We start from the raw sequence: 17,040 nt of genomic DNA, 5'->3' as shown, positions 1-17,040 counted from the left end.
CCTGTCACTTGGGAGAAGAGGCCAGCTCCCTCCTCTCTACAACCTCCTTTCAGGTAGTTGTAGAGAGCAATAAGGTCTCCCCTCAGCCTCCTCTTCTCAAGGCTAAACAACCCCAGTTCCCTCAGCTGCTCCTCATAAGACTTGTTCTCCAGCCCCTCACCAGCTTCATTGCTCTACTCTGGACACGCTCCAGAGCCTCAACATCCTTCTTGTAGTGAGGGGCCCAGAACTGAACACAGTATTCAAGGTGCGGTCTCACCAGTGCTGAATAGAAGGGCAGAATCACCTCCCTGGACCTGCCGGCCACCCTGTGTCTGATACAGGCCAAGATGTTGTTGGCCTTCTGTGTCACCTGGGCACACTGCTGGCTCATGTTCAGTCAGCTGTCAAGCAACACCCCCAGGTCCTTCTCCTCCAGGCAGCTTTCTAGCCACTCTTCCCCAAGTCTGTAGCGCTGCATAGGGTTGTTGTGCCCCAAGTGCACAACTCGCCATTTGGCCTTGTTAAACCTCATGCCATTTGTTTCAGCCCAGTGCTCCAGACTATTCAGATTCCTTTGCAGACCCTCCCTACCCTCCAGCAGATCAACACTTCCTCGCAGCTTAGTGTCATCTGCAAACTTGCCAAGGGTGCACTCAATGCCTTCATCCAGGTCATTGATGATAAAGATATTGAACAGGAATGGACCCAGCACTGAGCCCTGGGGGACACCACTTGTGACCAGCCTCCAGCTGGAGTTAACTCTGTTTACTACCATCCAACCAGTTTTCCACCCAGGAGAGTGTGCGCCCGTCCAGGCCAGAGGCAGACAGTTTCCTGAGCAGGATGCTGTGAAAAACTGTGTCGAAGGCTTCACTGAAGTCCAAGAAGACTACATCCACAGCCTTTCCCTCATCCATTAAGTAGGTCATCTTGTTGTAGAAGGCAATCAGGTTAGTTTGGCAGGACCTGTCTTTCATAAACCCATGCTGACTGGGCCTGATCACCCGGTTCTCTTGCATGTGCTGTGTAATAGCACCCAAGGTGACCTGTTCCATGACCTTCCCTGACACCAAGGTCAGACTGACAGGCCTGTAGTTCCGTGGATCCTCCCTCCAGCCCTTCTTGTAGATGGGTATAACATCAGCCAGCCTCCAGATAAGTGGAATTCCCCAGTCAGCCAAGACCGCTGGTAGATGATGGAAAGGGGTTTGGAAAGCACTTTTGCCAGCTCCCTCAACGCTCTCGGGTGGCTCCCATCCGGCCCCATAGACTTGTGAGTGCCTAATTGGCCAAGCAAGTCTCTAACCACACCCTCTTGGATCGTGGGAGCTTCGTTCTGCTCCTGTAGCTCGTGAGGAAGTACACACGGGGAACAACTTTCCTTACTATTAGAGACTGAACCAAAGAAGGCATTAAGTACCTCAGCCTTATCCTCATCCTATGGCGCAGGCCGAGGCAGAGACAAGATGCATAGGCACAGGCAGAGCCCGAGGCACAGGCACTGTCTGCCCGCCGCCGGCCCCTGCCCCGAACCTGATCCCGACCTCGACCCCGGCGCCCCGCCTCTCCGAGCCTGCCTCCCTCCCGCGCTCCGACCGCCCCTCCTCGCCCAGCGCCACCTGGCGGCGGCGGCGCAGCGAGCACTGCCTCGGCGGCAGCAGGGCACAGCGATAGGCGCTGATGCCCCAGGAACTGCCCGACAAAGCTCGCAGGCCTCGCGGTTTCCAGCCGCCGCCGCGGGGCAGATCGGTGGGCGCGGCCGGGATGGTGGGAGTGGCCGAGCTATGGGGACGTGGCCGGCGCGACGGGCGCCTGGCCCGGACGGACAGTGGGAGGGGCCAGGCGGTGGGCGTGACCAGGGCGCTGGCCAAGCCAATGGAGGCGTGACCGGCTGGGTGGTGGGCGTGGCCAGGGCGGTGGGCGTGGCCGCCGCCCTGTCGGTGCCCGCTTCCTGCGGCGGTGCCGCTTCCTGCTCCTCCCCGCGGCGCGTCGGGCGGGCGGCTCCGCCATGGCTGTCCTGGCGGCCCTTTCAAACGCGGCAGCCGGCGGCAGCGGGTAACGTCTGGGGAAGCCCCATTCGCGGGTCTGGGCGGGCACTCCGAGTCCCCCGGCGCCGGCAAGCGGGGGGCTTCCCGTTGTCTCCGTTGTTTAGGTGCAGAGAGCCATTGTCTTCCTGGGCCTCCCTTTCTTCTCAGTGCGTCGCCCCCAGCCCGGGGAGAAAAGGGTTTCCTGGGACTCTTCTCGCCCCCCCTCCCCCGCCTCCCACGGGGACAGGGGAAGGCTGATGTGGTGGCTTCTTCCTGTGGTTCTGCCTGAATACTGATGCCCTTCCCAGGCACGGGGTGTGTATGTGAAAGTTAGCTCGATTAGTCCTTCCTCTAGAGTGCTGTCGAATGATCTGAGGAAAGTGGGATGTCATCTGGGGGAGGAATAGGGCTTGGAGGTAGAGGAAGTGTGTTTAAGGCTTAGTCGTGTTTCTGGACCAAAAAGCAGTGATCTGGGAGGTGGCAAGTCACCAAGTAACAAACACTTTACTCTCAGCTCCTCTTATGCTTGCCAGACTCTGAAAGGAAGGAGTGGTACTAGTGTGCTGGAATACACTCTGGCTGTCACCATTCGGAACAGATGTGCATCCTCCATATCCCTCAAGATGGAACACAACCCATTAAATTAAGCTGGATGAGAGTGTTACTGTATGGCTAGTTTGCTGGATTGGAGGAAAGGAGTAGCTGCATGTGATGTAGCAGCCCATCAATGAAGCAGGAGCTGTATTCTCATGGTTTTGGATAATGTCTGCTTTCGTAGCTGGTTTGAGATGAGTGGATTATAAAAATGCATTGGAAGTGTTAGTTCCTCCACCTTCCTGTGCATGCCTCTTCTGATTCATTGACAGGCTGCTGCATAACACAGGTTCTTCCTCTTCCCCAGTGGGACCAATAATTGTAGGAATAGGCTTGGAGGAGAGTGCGGTTTCTAAGGGCACAATGTTAGTCCTTTGCCTTTTTGGTGGTACTCCTGTAAGCGGTAGCAGGAGATGGTACTCCTACTGGTCTTATAAATTTTCCTTTTTGTTTGATTAGTGTTGGGAACTGTTTGGCTCTCTGTGTGTACCTTGTATGTCTCCCCTTCTTTCTGATAGTAGTTTTCTTGTTAGCGCTGGGGTTTCCTGATTTGTGTCTCTAATTCCTTTCTCAGGCACTCCTGACTGGCTTTGTACAGAAAAAGTCCTTGGAAATCTACTGTGTCAGCTTCTCTGAGCAAAAGTGTCTGGGAGTTTTCCAAGGTTTTAACCTTGAGAGGATTACAGTAAGTTGTATTTGTATTTTGAAGTACAACTTAGTTGTTACAGATCATAAAAATCTTCTGGAGTGAAAGAAAAATTTCCATGCAAGTTCCTACCTTTAGTCTGCATAACATTTTTTCCCTTTGCTGTTGGCAGTGCACTTGCGCTTCAATTTCTTCTTAAGATGTTATTCTAGCATGCAAAGGACATATTGTAAAATGGAAAGCAAAATCAAACTGTTGAGAGTCTACATGTAATTATTTAAGTGGGCCATTCTGCTGCTACTGATAATGGTCTAAAATTTGCTTGTCATGTGGGATTTGTAGTGCTTTTTAGCACCCCACATGCTTGGTGCTATAATAAGCTGTTATTTGACTAGCACTATGTGATGTAAGAAGAAGCTAAAAAGCAAAATTCTGTTATCCTTGCCATTTTATTCAAGCTAGAAAAGCAGAGGATGCAGAGCAAAGTTTGAAGAGCTTCCTGCATAGACAAATTTCCTTTCTGTTAGGAGTATATTACTTTAGATTAACTGGAAAAGAGTTTTAGAAATTCCTGTGTCTTTTTCTGCTAGAGAGGTTTTTTTTGCAGCTGCTCAAATGAAATTTATTTCATAGAATCGTAGAATCACTAGGTTGGAAAGGACTCACTGGATCATTGAGTCCAACCATTCCTAACACTGCCTAAAGCATGCCCCTCAGCACCTCGTCCACCCATCCCTTAAACACCTCCAGGGAAGGTGACTCAACCGCCTCCCTGGGCAGCCTCTGCCAGTGCCCAATGACCCTTTCCGTGAAAAATTTTTTCCTGACATCCAGCCTGAACCTTCCCTGGCGCACCTTGAGGCCATTCTGCCTTGTCCTGTCCCCTGTCACCTAGGAGAAGAGGCCAACACCCTCCTCTCCACAACCTCCTTTCAGGTAGTAGTAGAGAGCAATAAGGTCTCCCCTCAGCCTCCTCTTCTCCAGGCTAAACAACCCCAGCTCTCTCAGCCGCTCCTCATAAGGCTTGTTCTCCAGCCCCCTCACCAGCTTCATTGCTCTTCTCTGGACACGCTCCAGAGCCTCAACGTCCTTCTTGTGGTGAAGGGCCCAGAACTGAACACAGTATTCAAGGTGTGGTCTCACCAGTGCTGATTACAGAGGCAGAATCACCTCCTTGAACCTGCTGATTTCCATATGCGTGTGTGGTGGTGGTGGTGTGTTTATTTGCTTCTGTATTGTGGGTGTTTCCTTTTTTTTCTCAAATCCTGTACCTTCAGGGAGAAGAATCTATTTGATTGAGTTGTAAGGTGCAGTATGTTTAGTTGTATTCGGAACAGTATTTCTCTAGTTACAAGGGATTTACGTGACTTAATGTAGTAAGGTTATGACATTTAAATTTGCCATAATGGCATTCATTTGATCATCCTGTGAAAGTATAATCTTTTCTATAACTTTCAACTATTAAATACGATTTTTTTCTGAAGTGCCCTGTAGAAGATGTCAGAGTCTATTAGGGTTCCTGGAGCAATTTCTGATGCTGAAAGTTTTTGCTGTAATGGTGGAGCTACAAAACATAGCCTTGGGCTAGTGCTGGTGTTTTTGAGGGGTTTTAGGAGGATGGTGAATGGGAAGGAGGGTTTTAAAATCTAATTGCTTTTAAAGTATTATTAAGCTTTTCTTCCTGCTAATAGTTGCTTATGCCACCTGTATTCACATATGATGAAATTTTGTGAGTTGTATCTTTGCATGAATAGGGAGGTTGAAGAGAATATCAGTTTTAAATGAGACTTGAATTCATCTTTAACATAATGAGGCCTTAAAAGCCTCAGTCTGCTGGTATTCTACATGCAGCCTAAACCTCTGATTTGGGGAGAGAGAGCAGAGGAATGATTCCTTCCTTGCTGTGTGTCTTTCCATATAAAGATTCTATACAGTGCAGCAGAGTATAAGAGATACCCTGTCACTCTTCTTTATTCCTGGCATGGCCTGACACTAATCTACACTAGCCTTATTTTAATGAGTACCTGACAGGCAGGGAGAATTGTGGTATTTACAGCTATCAGGATAGCTTACATGCATTGTGGAGCTCTGCATTGGATGCAGAGAAGTGTTGGGAACAAAAGAACTGGCAACAAAACTGGTGCCGAACTACTTGGATAGAAGGCTTTGATATTTATCTACAATAGTAGTGATTTATATGGCTTCAGCTCTTTGCTAGACAGCATAATAGCTCTGCAAAGTCTACTTTCATTTTTAAGTGGAAAGTACTTTTGAAGAACATGGTGTAACTGGAGAACTGAATGTGTGAAGCAAGAAGAATTTGAGTGTTTCAAGCAATGATGTTTCATGCTGCCTGCTGTCATCTGGGGGATCGACAAGCAGATGAGTTTTGATTCTCTTGAACAGGAGCTTAAGGGTCTAGAGTGAAGGTTCAGGGTTAAGGTTTCAGCCTATCGCATAGAGGCAAAACATCATACATGGACAGACCTGAAATGAAACAAGAGTATGTGAGCAAGGCCAAAGTTTCCAGTGCCTACCTTGTGTTGCCTGGCATGGTAGTAAAATATTATTGGTGAGATGATTGTTAAGGACTTTTTCTCAAAAAAAGTTTTTTAAAATTAAAGCAAAGTTTCTGGCAATGTACATAAAAGAAGAAAAAATGTGTTGGCAAGTATTACTTGGAAGTTTGCTGTCCTCAAATGTGAGGAAAGCTGCTAGGACAAAGCTTGTAGGAGTTCAATATACGAATTGGCAAGCCAGTGTAGTCCTGGACATTATGGCTGGATAACTTGTGCGCATCACTGAATACTGTGTGTTGTTTCCTTGAGGTGGTAAGTACAGGACACACCTAACACTGTCAGCACCTGTGATAAGATATAGCAATGCTGAACATAGACACAGAAAGGGAAGTAAAAGTTTACCTGACTCTGGTACCCTTACCCTTAATTTTTCAGCTTTGTAATTAGCTCTTCTACAACTATTGGACTTCTGGATTTGGGAAGAGGACACAGATCTGTGCAAGCTATAGTTTCTTTCCTCAGGGTAGAAGTTAGCTCTTGCTATGAGGGTGGTTACCTGGAGGCAACAGAGAAGGAAGAAGGAAGGGCAGTTTTCCCACTGAGGCAGTCTATCTAGGAAATGTAATAAGAGATGAATAGCCAGCTTCACACCATCTTGATCCCAGCATGCCGTGTGAGGGTCCATAAAGCACTTCCAGGCTCTCTCAACACTTGAGGCAGGAGACTTAGGGGACCGTATCCTTCTAGAAGCAGAGCACAGAGCAGGCAATATCTTATTTGATTGCATTGTAGATGTCCCATGCCGAGTGTTTGTCTCTGTGTTTGTCTTTTTCTTATGTCTTCCTGCTTCACTTCAGGGACTGTCTGTAAGCGTTTTTTTTTAAAAAATCTGCAATAGTTATTCATCATTGTCAGTGGCATTTATACTCGTTGCTTTTTATTCCACTTCTCTGCCTCCCCCTCCACAGTGAATCACAGGAGGACTGGTTTTGTTAGTCATTAACTGTAGGCATTAGCACACTGTAGTGGAGGCAGCTCAGGAGGAAAATTTAGCAGACGGTTGTCTGGCAATTTGGAATCAAATCAGAAGTACTTTTGTGGATTGGAATAAAAAAATGATTCTTTATAAACAAAAAGAATATATGTAGCAACTTTAGGATTGTTTTTCTACAAATATGAAGTAGAGTTAGTTTAGTGTATGTGTTATTAGAAGTGGAGGTGGTTATAGATTGATCCCACTGCACAGTGAAAAACTGATTTTTTTTATTTATTTTTCCCTTTGTGGTACCCTATGTTTTGTAGTCATTTCACAGATGCTTTTTGGTATTGGATTTTGGTTTGAGCTGTAGGACTCGATTTGGGCTTCTGACCATGACTTGTCTGTTCATGGAGAGGTATGCTGAAATAAGTTTTGTGCTTTAAATTAACATCTTGCCTAAGTTCAAATTAACTGAAGCCCAGGTACAAAAGCCTTTAGGAACAAAGTTACCACCTTTCTCAAGAAAGCTTAGTAGATTAATAATATAGTTAATGTTGGAGTTTATGTATCTGAGGCCAGTCTCAACTCAATATGTACTTGTAAGAACTGACACAATATTGAGGACAGAAAACAGATTCTGTCTTAATCTTATAATCTTTTAAATTCTGGATCAAATGTGCTTGATACTTCTCCAGATTTCTGCAGCAACACTTACAGGATGATAATTTTTAAGTGGAAAATCCAAGAAAATAAAAGAATAAAAAATACCTTGAAGTGACCCATGAAGACTTTGTGTTATTGCATATCACTTTCTACTCTATTTCATGCTTTCCTATGCCATTTTTTAATTTGCTATGTGGTAATTCTGCTTCATTCAGTGTGTTGTAGACTTGGACTTACAGATGTAGGAGAAACACTTACCTGTTCATGAAGAATGTGGTAAATGCTTGGCTTCATAAACCAAGAGTTTGTGTCCTATTCTTATACTGGTATAAAGTAAAGAGTAAATCAATCGCCAGTGTTGGATAGCAGGAAATACAATTAACTTTATAGAATTACATTTACTCTTGCTATCATCTTACTAATGTAACAGTACAAATGTTAACATATTTTGAGACCCTGCCCATTTCCGCAGGGAATGAGAGGGAAATTTTAGCAGAAAAAAGACCTTCCAGATGAGGCTTTCCTTTTACCTGGGCTTTTGGGTAAGTTGTAAAACTGAAATGGAGATATGCTGAGTGTCCAAAACTGGCAAGGAGGTTTAGAGAGCGTTGTTTTGTAGAGGAATGCTGATGTCAGCTGAGGGGACATGCATGTTGGCTTTTTCTTTCTTCCTTGCTGTTATTCAATGGGTACCTATAAAGAAGGTAGCAAGAATGTTTAGGAACTGATTGCTGGCTTCCAAAATTTCCTGGAATACTAAAAATACCCACCTAGTTGGATTAACTGAAAAAACATGACTGATAATGATATTGAAAGCTAAACACCTAGTTGAAAACAGAGAAACTGTGGGGTGTAACCATGTGAAAACTGATCAGAGTGCCTACAAAAAATTGATCAGAGTTGCAACTGGCTCAGATGTTAGCTAATTCTGGAAATCTTGAATCATGAATAATGTTTTTTTTCCTCTAATTCACAGAGTAAAGTACAATATAAACTGGAAACATTTTCATGCCTCTGAGGTAGTAGGGGAAAATAAATAATTAATTCAGGACTATGATAATGACTGCTCAGGTATAACGACTGAAGGAAAACAGAAGCAGAGTGGCTGGGTGAAGTTGCAGGTGTCTCAGAACTGACAGTGAAAAGGTGCCTGGGAAGCTAATAAGGTGAGTGATAAGGAAAACTTACTGAAAGCCATTTATAACAATAGTTCTGTTTCTAGTGCTTGAACAGAGGCCAGAAAGATGTTGGATCAAAGAGCATTTTGTCCTTGAGTTAAATGCTCATCGAGTTTGTGTATGCAAACATGGGACTTCTAAGGCTCACACTGCAGTGGTAAGGCTGGATCAAAGGTCAAGGTGCAGAAAGTTGGGGAATAGAACATGAAGAATGATGAAATTATGCCACATATAGGTAAAATATGTTTATGAATTTTATAGTTATAGAAATGCTTTATGGTTTCTTGTTTGTTTGTTTGTTTTTTAACTTCATTTTTTGCAGGTAATATTTGAGGGTACCTAAAATTCTCTGGCTAAAACTGTCAAATATGGTTATTGAAAGTCATGGTCCCAACCATTGCTAAAAATTCCATAGCGGATTAACTGAAATACAGCTATTGTAGATGAATCTCAAATTAGGGTAAAGTCTGTGCCTTCCCTTTTTACCTTTGGTAATTAGCACTTGCTATGTGCTAAGGAGCAGCTCTTTCAAAATCACTGTTTCAATTATGCATACAAGCAATGGATATTCTTTAAAGGTAAAATTCTAGATCAAAATCAAGAGTCTTCTTGTAGTACTGTTCACATAAATAGCACGTTCAAGCTTACTTTAGTAGTTATTTTCTGTGCTTCTTTGATGGAAGAAAGACTGGCACGTGTATAAGTGACAGTTAATAATATGTCTGAGAACCAATGCTCTTTTTGCTAGGGTAGCTTTACATGCAATCCAAATAGTTACCTCCATTTGAAGAGAAAAATATTTTGAGATGCTATAGTGCTGGTTTGTCTGTTTGCTTAATTGAAAAGATTGTTGAATTTGTACTGCTGTAGCCTAAATTCTTGGATATTAAGAAATCCAAACTTGCTCTAGAGGAAACTTTTGTGATTGGTGAAGACGTTATGAGGGCACACTTGGCAGCAAGTTCAAGGGCTGAATAAGAGAATACAGCTTCAATCAAATGTTCCCTTTCTCTTCTTGTCTCTGTTTCAGATGTCATCTCTGCCAAGGAAGGTGAAATCTGAAGCCAAAGCCCTTACATCAAAAGATGACGAACTACCTTCATTTCTTAACTTGTAAGATTACTTTTTTCCTTAGGTTTTTTTTTTTTTTTAAGTTTTATGCTAAGCATAAGCGATTGTATAAGAATGATACTCAATTTTGTTGATTAAAAGGCTTTAATGCACAGAACTTCAATTATGAGACACAAATTACCTATGGTCTTCATGCTCACCCTGAAGACAGAGTGAAATTTAATTGCCAGTTGTCCAAATGGAATGAAGTGTGTACACTTCTCAGTGACCAGCTTCAGGAAGGTTTACTGTATTGTTCCAGCCATTAGCTCCACAGTAGCATGAAAGACCTGTGTTTGTTGGGTCTGCCTACCTTTCTGTTAATATTTCCTGCTTGGTTCCTTTCATGTCAGAAATCACTCAGGCTGTCTTGCTTATGTGTTTGGGTTTTTTTAACTTTTCTCATAAGCAATATTGTCCACTCATTTGTTTTTCAGGAGCTCTGAATCTGGGGAAGAAGAGGAGGAATGGGAGCCAAAAAGCAAAATCGCCAAGAGACCTCGATTGCCAAAGAAAAATGAGGCAAAACCTAAAAAAGTCGCTGCTCCACGGTCAGCTGTGGCCAGGAAAAGGGTCAAGAAAGTAGCAATAAAAGAGGAAATGGTGAGTATCTGTAAGCATCAGACATTTATTTACTGTGGTTGGCAAGTAACGAGAGCAGAATTTTTCTAGCTCTGGTTCACTTGGTTGCCCGAGTCTCATCAGCTCATCTGATTCCACTGTTACTGTGAGTATCTAGTGTATTTGATAAATGTGGCTTTCGTAAATGTTTGTGCCTCAGATCTAAGTGCCCTCCTTTAAAATTTTGGCCAATGATAATGGGACGTGGTTTTCCCTGGAGATCTCTTTCAACAACAAAAGTTCATGACTAAATGCCGCTGTTCTTGTTTCTGTAACGAAAACTGTGTTGCACCTTTGATGTCTGTTGTCTGCTGCCTTTTCACCAGCTGGGTTCCTCAAGAAAAAGAAGGTCTGTACTTATATTTCCTTGCACGGCTGTTTGACCCAGGAAGGGTCACAGTTCTATTGTGATGAATGTAAAGTGCACCTATATCACAAGTTACTTACTTCTGTCGAGGGGGTCAGATCAAGACAGAAGCCAGCCCTTCTGGTTTATACTGATGTTTCTAAATGTTTTGACACATGTTGGCGTATTAAGAAATACATCCTTAGACTCTGAAGATGATCTCTGGGGGAAATTCAGGAACTGGAATTGTCCAAGGTTAAACAATACCTTAGCAGACCAAATCTCAGTTCCAGTTCTCATGCTGCACCTAACAACTCATTAGTACTCTACTGCTCCATGTTTTGAGATGTGTGGAGGCAAGGACTGTAAGTCAGTGTCTTCTGGAGAGACCAATTAAAGTCTTTCCAGGATAATTTTATTTGATGTTTTAAATCACCCCTCTGCTGGGTATGCTTGTATCTTTTCCTCAATGCTAGATATATGTTAGGTTACTTGATTTCTGGCTTGGCATTTCTTTGCCAGACAGAGTAAGGTAAAATGATTTACTTAGGTAAAATGATTTCTGGTATCAAGTCTTCCCAGGGTTTTAATTGAAATGTTGAACCAGTTTGTAACAGTCAATGTTTAATATGGTTTCAATGCCTTTTTGGCAGGATGTATCCTTGCCCATTGCTCCTGCAGAAGATAATAAGATGCAACATCTAAAACCTAAGGAAGAAGGTGTAGGCACTAAACCAAAAACTTTAAATCAAAAGCCAGAAGTGCCAAAAAAAATGGAAATAAATTCATTCCGAGAGAAGAGCATAAAGTGCTTAGAGAGTGATGAAAAACCCTCAACAAGCGTTCCTGTAGTGGGAAATCAAGTGAAACATGAGAAATCTGAGGAGGATTTTGCATTTGATGAACCACCTTTTAAAAAGATTAAGTCGACTACAAGTCCTGAAGGAAAGCCAGTAAAAAATCTAGGAGGCAACAAAGTAAAAGAAGAATTTGAAATGAATTGGGATATTGTACAGGTATGATATCTTTTCCTTTTTTTGATGTGTCAATGAAACCATTTCCTACGTAATTAGCGTGTAGAATCTAACATACAGTTTGTGTCCTCTTGCCATCAGCTGGGAGTGTCAAAGAGTCATTGTGCTGTTATTTAGTAGTCATTGTATAGTCATTTAACCTCTGCTTAAATTGTGACAATACATGTATAAATGTACATGTTGGTTGGTAACTGTTAAAAGTTCAAACTAAGATTATTCAGATATCTGTGACTTAGGCAGATCTTAGTATAAAGCTAGCCTGTAACAGTTTGCACATTTCTTCTGTCTCAGCACATGGTATTTTTTTTCTGTATATAGTCAACTGAAACTCCTAAAGGAAATGATGCTGAAAGATGTGGGATGTCTATGTGCATAGTTTCAGCATTTAAGGTTTAGTGTGGATCATTTCATCGTAGAAACTTGTGTGTATATCAATTTACAGTACCATCAAGGAAGAGTTGTGTTCTTGGAACAACAGTGAAGTCAAGGGAGATGATATCTTCATTTTTTTAGGGTGTTAACTCTGAAGCTGTTCAGATGAAGACAGCTTTAGGATAGCTCCTGTTCTAGGAGGCTGGGGATGGTTATGGAAGATTTTGATATGAAAAGAATGGGAATAGATAGGATACATCCTATTCATCTTCTTAAGTACTGCCTGCCTGAGAGAGTTATAAAATTTTGTCCTTAAGTCTTCTAAAATATTCCTGGAAATGCAGATGGGTAATTTGATCTTCATGGGTGCTGTTCTAAAGCAGTGAATGTGATTGTGCATGAGTTGTTATATTTCTAAAATATAACAAAGTATTTCAAAACTCCCCAAAGGCTTTTAAATCAGCTTTCTGGGAGAGTAACTATAATGAAGCAGAACAAACTCTAATAGTTAACATGTTACTAAGCTAAGGTACTTAGTTTGCCCTCAATTCCACATTGATACACCATAACTATTTTAGAAAGCCCAGTTTGTACAAAATCAACTTTATGAGGCTTGGTTCATCTGGAAACCTGTAGTAATATCATGCTAGTTTGCAATTATTGGTGGAGAGGGATTTTGATCAGCTTTGGGTTTGTGGAGTTGTTGTTTTGTTTAACCATGAGGTATCACAGAATGGTTTGGGTTGGAAGGAACCTTAATTATCTAGTTCCAACCACCCTATCAGTGTTGGTTTAAAAAAAAAAAGTTCCAAATTCTGTGAGTTGCCATGTGCAGTCTATCTTTTTGATTTTTTTCAATTGTTTGGCAGTTTTCTTTGTTTTGTTTTGTTCTCAGGAGGCACTCTTCTACCTTTTTTCTCCTGTAGTTCTGTACTTCCGGAAACGTGGGTTGCTTCAAGTCTTTCTGAAGTACTGAGTATATAGTGGCTGGATGCATAGGAAATCTAACATCCTGTCTTAGGGTTGACAGTAGTGCCTGCTGTCCAGCATGATATCCTGGGAATGGTTTGGAACTTTAAGAAAGAGGCTGTTTAAAACACTCTATCACCTCTCTTAAATGTTTTTGATTGTGATTTGGGTTTTTTCTTTGTTTGTTTTTTAATTCTGACAGGCCTTGTCAGAAATAACAAATGTTGAACCGTGGGTATGTGCAAACTTAATTCGCCTCTTTAAAGAAGAAAACACAATTCCTTTTATTGCTCGATATCGGAAAGAACTCATCAATAATTTGGAGGCAGATGCCTTGCGAGAAGTCCAGCAAGCACTGGAAGAGCTACGGTGAGTGAGTTACTACCAGGGAAGCATCTGAGGAGGAGGTAACAACTGGCTGCTGCATCTGTGTCCCTTGTTTTGGCACTTTGTACACATGATGGTTGTAAAGGAAATTGTAAGGAAGAAAGTTTAAGACTGGGATAATTGTGCTTGATACCTGTCTGTTTTTTTTTTTTTTTGTTATAACTAGCAATCTAGTATTATTAATTACCAAAGAAAAATTTAGAGCTTAGTTTCTCTACAATTTTCTAAAGCTACAGAGAAAAAACTCATAGTAAAAGAGTAGTTTATAGATTCTGGAGATACATAACCTGATTAGATTTAAGCTGCACCTTTTGAAATAAGATCACTAAGAATCTATTGACTCCCTGCTTGGAGCAGCAAAGTCACTAGTGGAGAGCACTGCTTGAAGTTGTAGTATACTCTACCAGACCATTGCAGCAAAGAAATCAGCAATGGCTGCTGCAGGGACAGATGAGACTGCTCTCATTGCTTCTTGCTGTTAGGTGGTTACATATTCTCAGTATGGCAAGGGAATAGGCTTGTCATCTGTTTTGTTAACATGTGGCCTCTTCCTTGTAGTCAGGGAAGAGAGATTCTTTCCAAAGAGGGAAGGTGGCCTGAGAAAGTTCCTGTCTGAACAAGTCATTTAAATTGTAACAAAATAGCTTTGCTGCTTGAAGTTGCTCACACTTATCTTATTGGAGGTCTAAGATTTTAAAATCTGGTATCCTGTACTTGATGCTGCAGAACTATCTTGACGTAAATTACAGCTATGAGTGCTTATTGACTTGGATTTACTTAGGGCTTTTTTTTATTGGACTTCCAGGCAAGTAGTCTTGCAAGAATACATGCAGCAGTAATGCCTATCAAGTATTATTTGATGATTTTTCTTGAATATCTACCACAAGATATTTTGAAAAAGTTTTGAACTAATTGGAGAAAGAAGATAGTAGTTAAAAACTCTTCTGAATTATCAGACTTCGTTTGTTGAGGATTAGTGTGAGATGCAATCTTCTGAGGTTTCAGAGCTTCAGCAGTGTAATAGTCAAGGTCACAATGAATAGCCTTTTTAATCCGCTGTGAAACGTGACTGTTAATATTAATCTCTTGCTTTTTAGTACTGTTGCAAAGAAGACACATACAATGATACAGAAGTTGAAAAAAGAAGGGAAATTGTCTGGATGCCTTTTAACAGCATTATTAAATTGCAGAACTTTGGAAGAATTAGACCATGTGGTCAGTACACTGCTCTTTTTCAGATCACCCTTCGTTTAAATGTTTAAATCTTGCTTAACTAATTAGTGCAAAATGCCAAGTACATAGCATGATGAATATTTCCTTGCCTTTTAATAACTGTTTTTTTTGTTTGTTTTAAGTCTGCACCATATAAAACTGGGAGTAAAGGCACCAAAGCTCAGAGGGCCAAGCAACTGGGATTAGAACCTGCTGCTCTCTCCCTCCTGCAGAATCCTATGCAACTCAATCTCTTTTCTTACATCAGACCCAATACCAAAGGTAAGTGATCTACTTCTATGAGCAGAGATGTCCTAAATGTCTGAAAATATTTAAAAAGGGGAATTACTTTCTTTGTTCTTATGTTGCTGCAAGGTATGCAACTATTTTAAATACGACAGTTGTTTTAGCAACATGGTAGAAGTTTACATTTAATGCCATGACTCTCCAATGTTTCCTGTCTTTTTGTATTGTGAATAATAATAATTCTGGTATACAAGTGACGGAAGTCTGGACATGCTATAGTTGACATCTGTATTTATGGGTAAGAGAGAGGGAATTGCACAGCACACCTGAGACCTCTCCATGATTCTACTCTTATTCGAATTGTTTACTGACGATTCAACACTGATTGTACAAGTGGATTATGCTCGTACTATATAGTGAAGTAAATGTCTCCCATCAAAGCATATCTTAATAAAACCTGGCCTTGTTTATTGGGAATGAGTGGAAGCTTTTATTCCCGAATGACAATAGGGATTGGAGAAAGTGTAATCTCTGAAATTTGAGCAAGAACTATAATGATGTGATTGTCACATATAGACTGTAGAACTGTGTTTCTTTGTGAATACAGGTATGGGTGAATCTGTAGGGGGCAATCTCTGACAATAAAATGCCAAGATTGCTGCAACCTTCTGTATGGTGTTAAAATAGAGACATACTTTTCTTCTTCCCTGCTTCGACACTTTTTGTATTTTAACATAAAGATGCTGAACCTCTTTAGTGAGACTGACTCTTACTCTCCCACTTTAGTCATTCATTTATTTAAATTATCTTAGCTTTGCATTGAAAATCAGTTACCAAATATTCTGATTGTTTAATTACTGTGATTTAGCATATGCCATTACTTCATACAGCAGTATATTGCAGCCACACATCTGACATTACTGGCAGAGTCTAAGGAGCCAAGAGAAAATCTTTGTGGTGAAAGTTCAAATGAATTATTTAGGGTGCATTCAAAAGGAAGTGCTATTTGTTGAAACACAAACATTTCAAGTTTTGAAAGTCAGTACACCTATTTTCAATTTGTGCTAAAAATAATGTTGCTTAGTTTTATATGAGGGTTTACATTTGAAAGGCACATCAGAATGAGTATGAACTGGGTCGCGTTTATCAGCTTGGGAGCCAATTTGACAACCTATGTACGGCTTGAGATCAGAGTGATTTTTTTTTTTAATTTTTTTTTTATTTTTAAAAGGATGAGCCATTTGCTGTACAGAAAACTTTTCATCAAATCTAATATTCAGTTCTTTTAAATTCTTAGTGTTATTAAACTTACACTAAAAATACATTTAAAAAAAGTATCAGTTCATGTTTCAAAGTCAGAAATATGAAAGTTAAGGAAGTAGGCTTACCAGAGAACTTCATTCTTCCTTTTAGCTGTATTCACGGTCCAATATTTCTCTATTTACACAAACGTGTTTTTTTTGCAGTAAAATGCCCATGTGAATGGTGCTTGTTGAATTTGAACTTCTTGATTATTTCTTTTAATCCTGATTGGTTTTGGCCTATTTTATCTCATTCAAATTCTCTGCTGGAATTAAAAATAAAGTTACCATGTGCTCTTCTGGTACTTGAGCGTCTCAATTCATATTCAGTATGATGCATGTTTTATAATTCTCCTTAGCTTTGTATTCTAACATAACATTACTTTTACCATAAGGAACACTTAACTCATAGATGTAAGGATCCACATTTCATAGCCTCTGATCAGTTCAGTCATTTAATAACATATTTTTATTTTTCTTTCTGGCAGGTAGGCTTAACTTCCCCTTCCTAGAAAAGGGGCAATATTAATTTTTTATTCTGTGTAACTTTGTAGGCCAATCAGAAGCAGAGCTCTGGATTAAAAAATGCGTTTTTTTTAAAGTGGTGATAATAAAGCTTTTTTCAAGATACTGGTAGTCCATTAGACGACAGAGTGAAAAATAATGTGTGTTAGAGGAGACAGTGCTGCATCTGCCAGCTCTAGGATTCTTGCTTTTTGCTCTGAAGCATTTATCACTTGCCATTACTAGAAAGAGTTAGATATATTGATTTAAAATATAATTTGTCAGGTTTATTTCATTGTCTTCTTTTTGGTCCAATTCAGCCACTGTGCTAAGAAGAATGCCATGCGACC

General features: G+C 41.1%; 1 protein-coding gene across 5 annotated transcripts in view; it reads left to right on the top strand.

Moving 5' to 3' along the window:
* The first annotated feature begins 1,901 nt into the window (after positions 1-1,901).
* The window catches only part of SRBD1 (S1 RNA binding domain 1), a 132,438-nt gene continuing 117,299 nt past the window's right edge, over positions 1,902-17,040 (top strand). For 2 of the 5 annotated variants that reach the window (XM_054063412.1, XM_054063407.1), the window contains exons 1-9: positions 1,902-2,037; positions 3,178-3,288; positions 8,387-8,576; positions 9,619-9,701; positions 10,136-10,301; positions 11,319-11,681; positions 13,243-13,409; positions 14,525-14,642; positions 14,783-14,921. In XM_054063412.1, the coding sequence (XP_053919387.1) occupies positions 9,619-9,701; positions 10,136-10,301; positions 11,319-11,681; positions 13,243-13,409; positions 14,525-14,642; positions 14,783-14,921 (1,036 nt within the window). In that variant the 5' untranslated portion in view covers positions 1,902-2,037; positions 3,178-3,288; positions 8,387-8,576. Of the gene's footprint in view, positions 2,038-2,187; positions 2,325-3,177; positions 3,289-7,882; positions 7,953-8,386; positions 8,577-9,618; positions 9,702-10,135; positions 10,302-11,318; positions 11,682-13,242; positions 13,410-14,524; positions 14,643-14,782; positions 14,922-17,040 lie in introns of those variants that run through there. The other 3 variants (XM_054063409.1, XM_054063411.1, XM_054063408.1) reach the window with 3 other exon arrangements.

The sequence above is a fragment of the Cuculus canorus genome, chromosome 3 (assembly GCF_017976375.1).
Source record: "Cuculus canorus isolate bCucCan1 chromosome 3, bCucCan1.pri, whole genome shotgun sequence".
Lineage (NCBI taxonomy): Eukaryota > Metazoa > Chordata > Aves > Cuculiformes > Cuculidae > Cuculus > Cuculus canorus.
The sequence above is the reverse complement of the archived record's forward strand: the minus strand, read 5'-3'. Positions and strand labels throughout refer to the sequence as shown.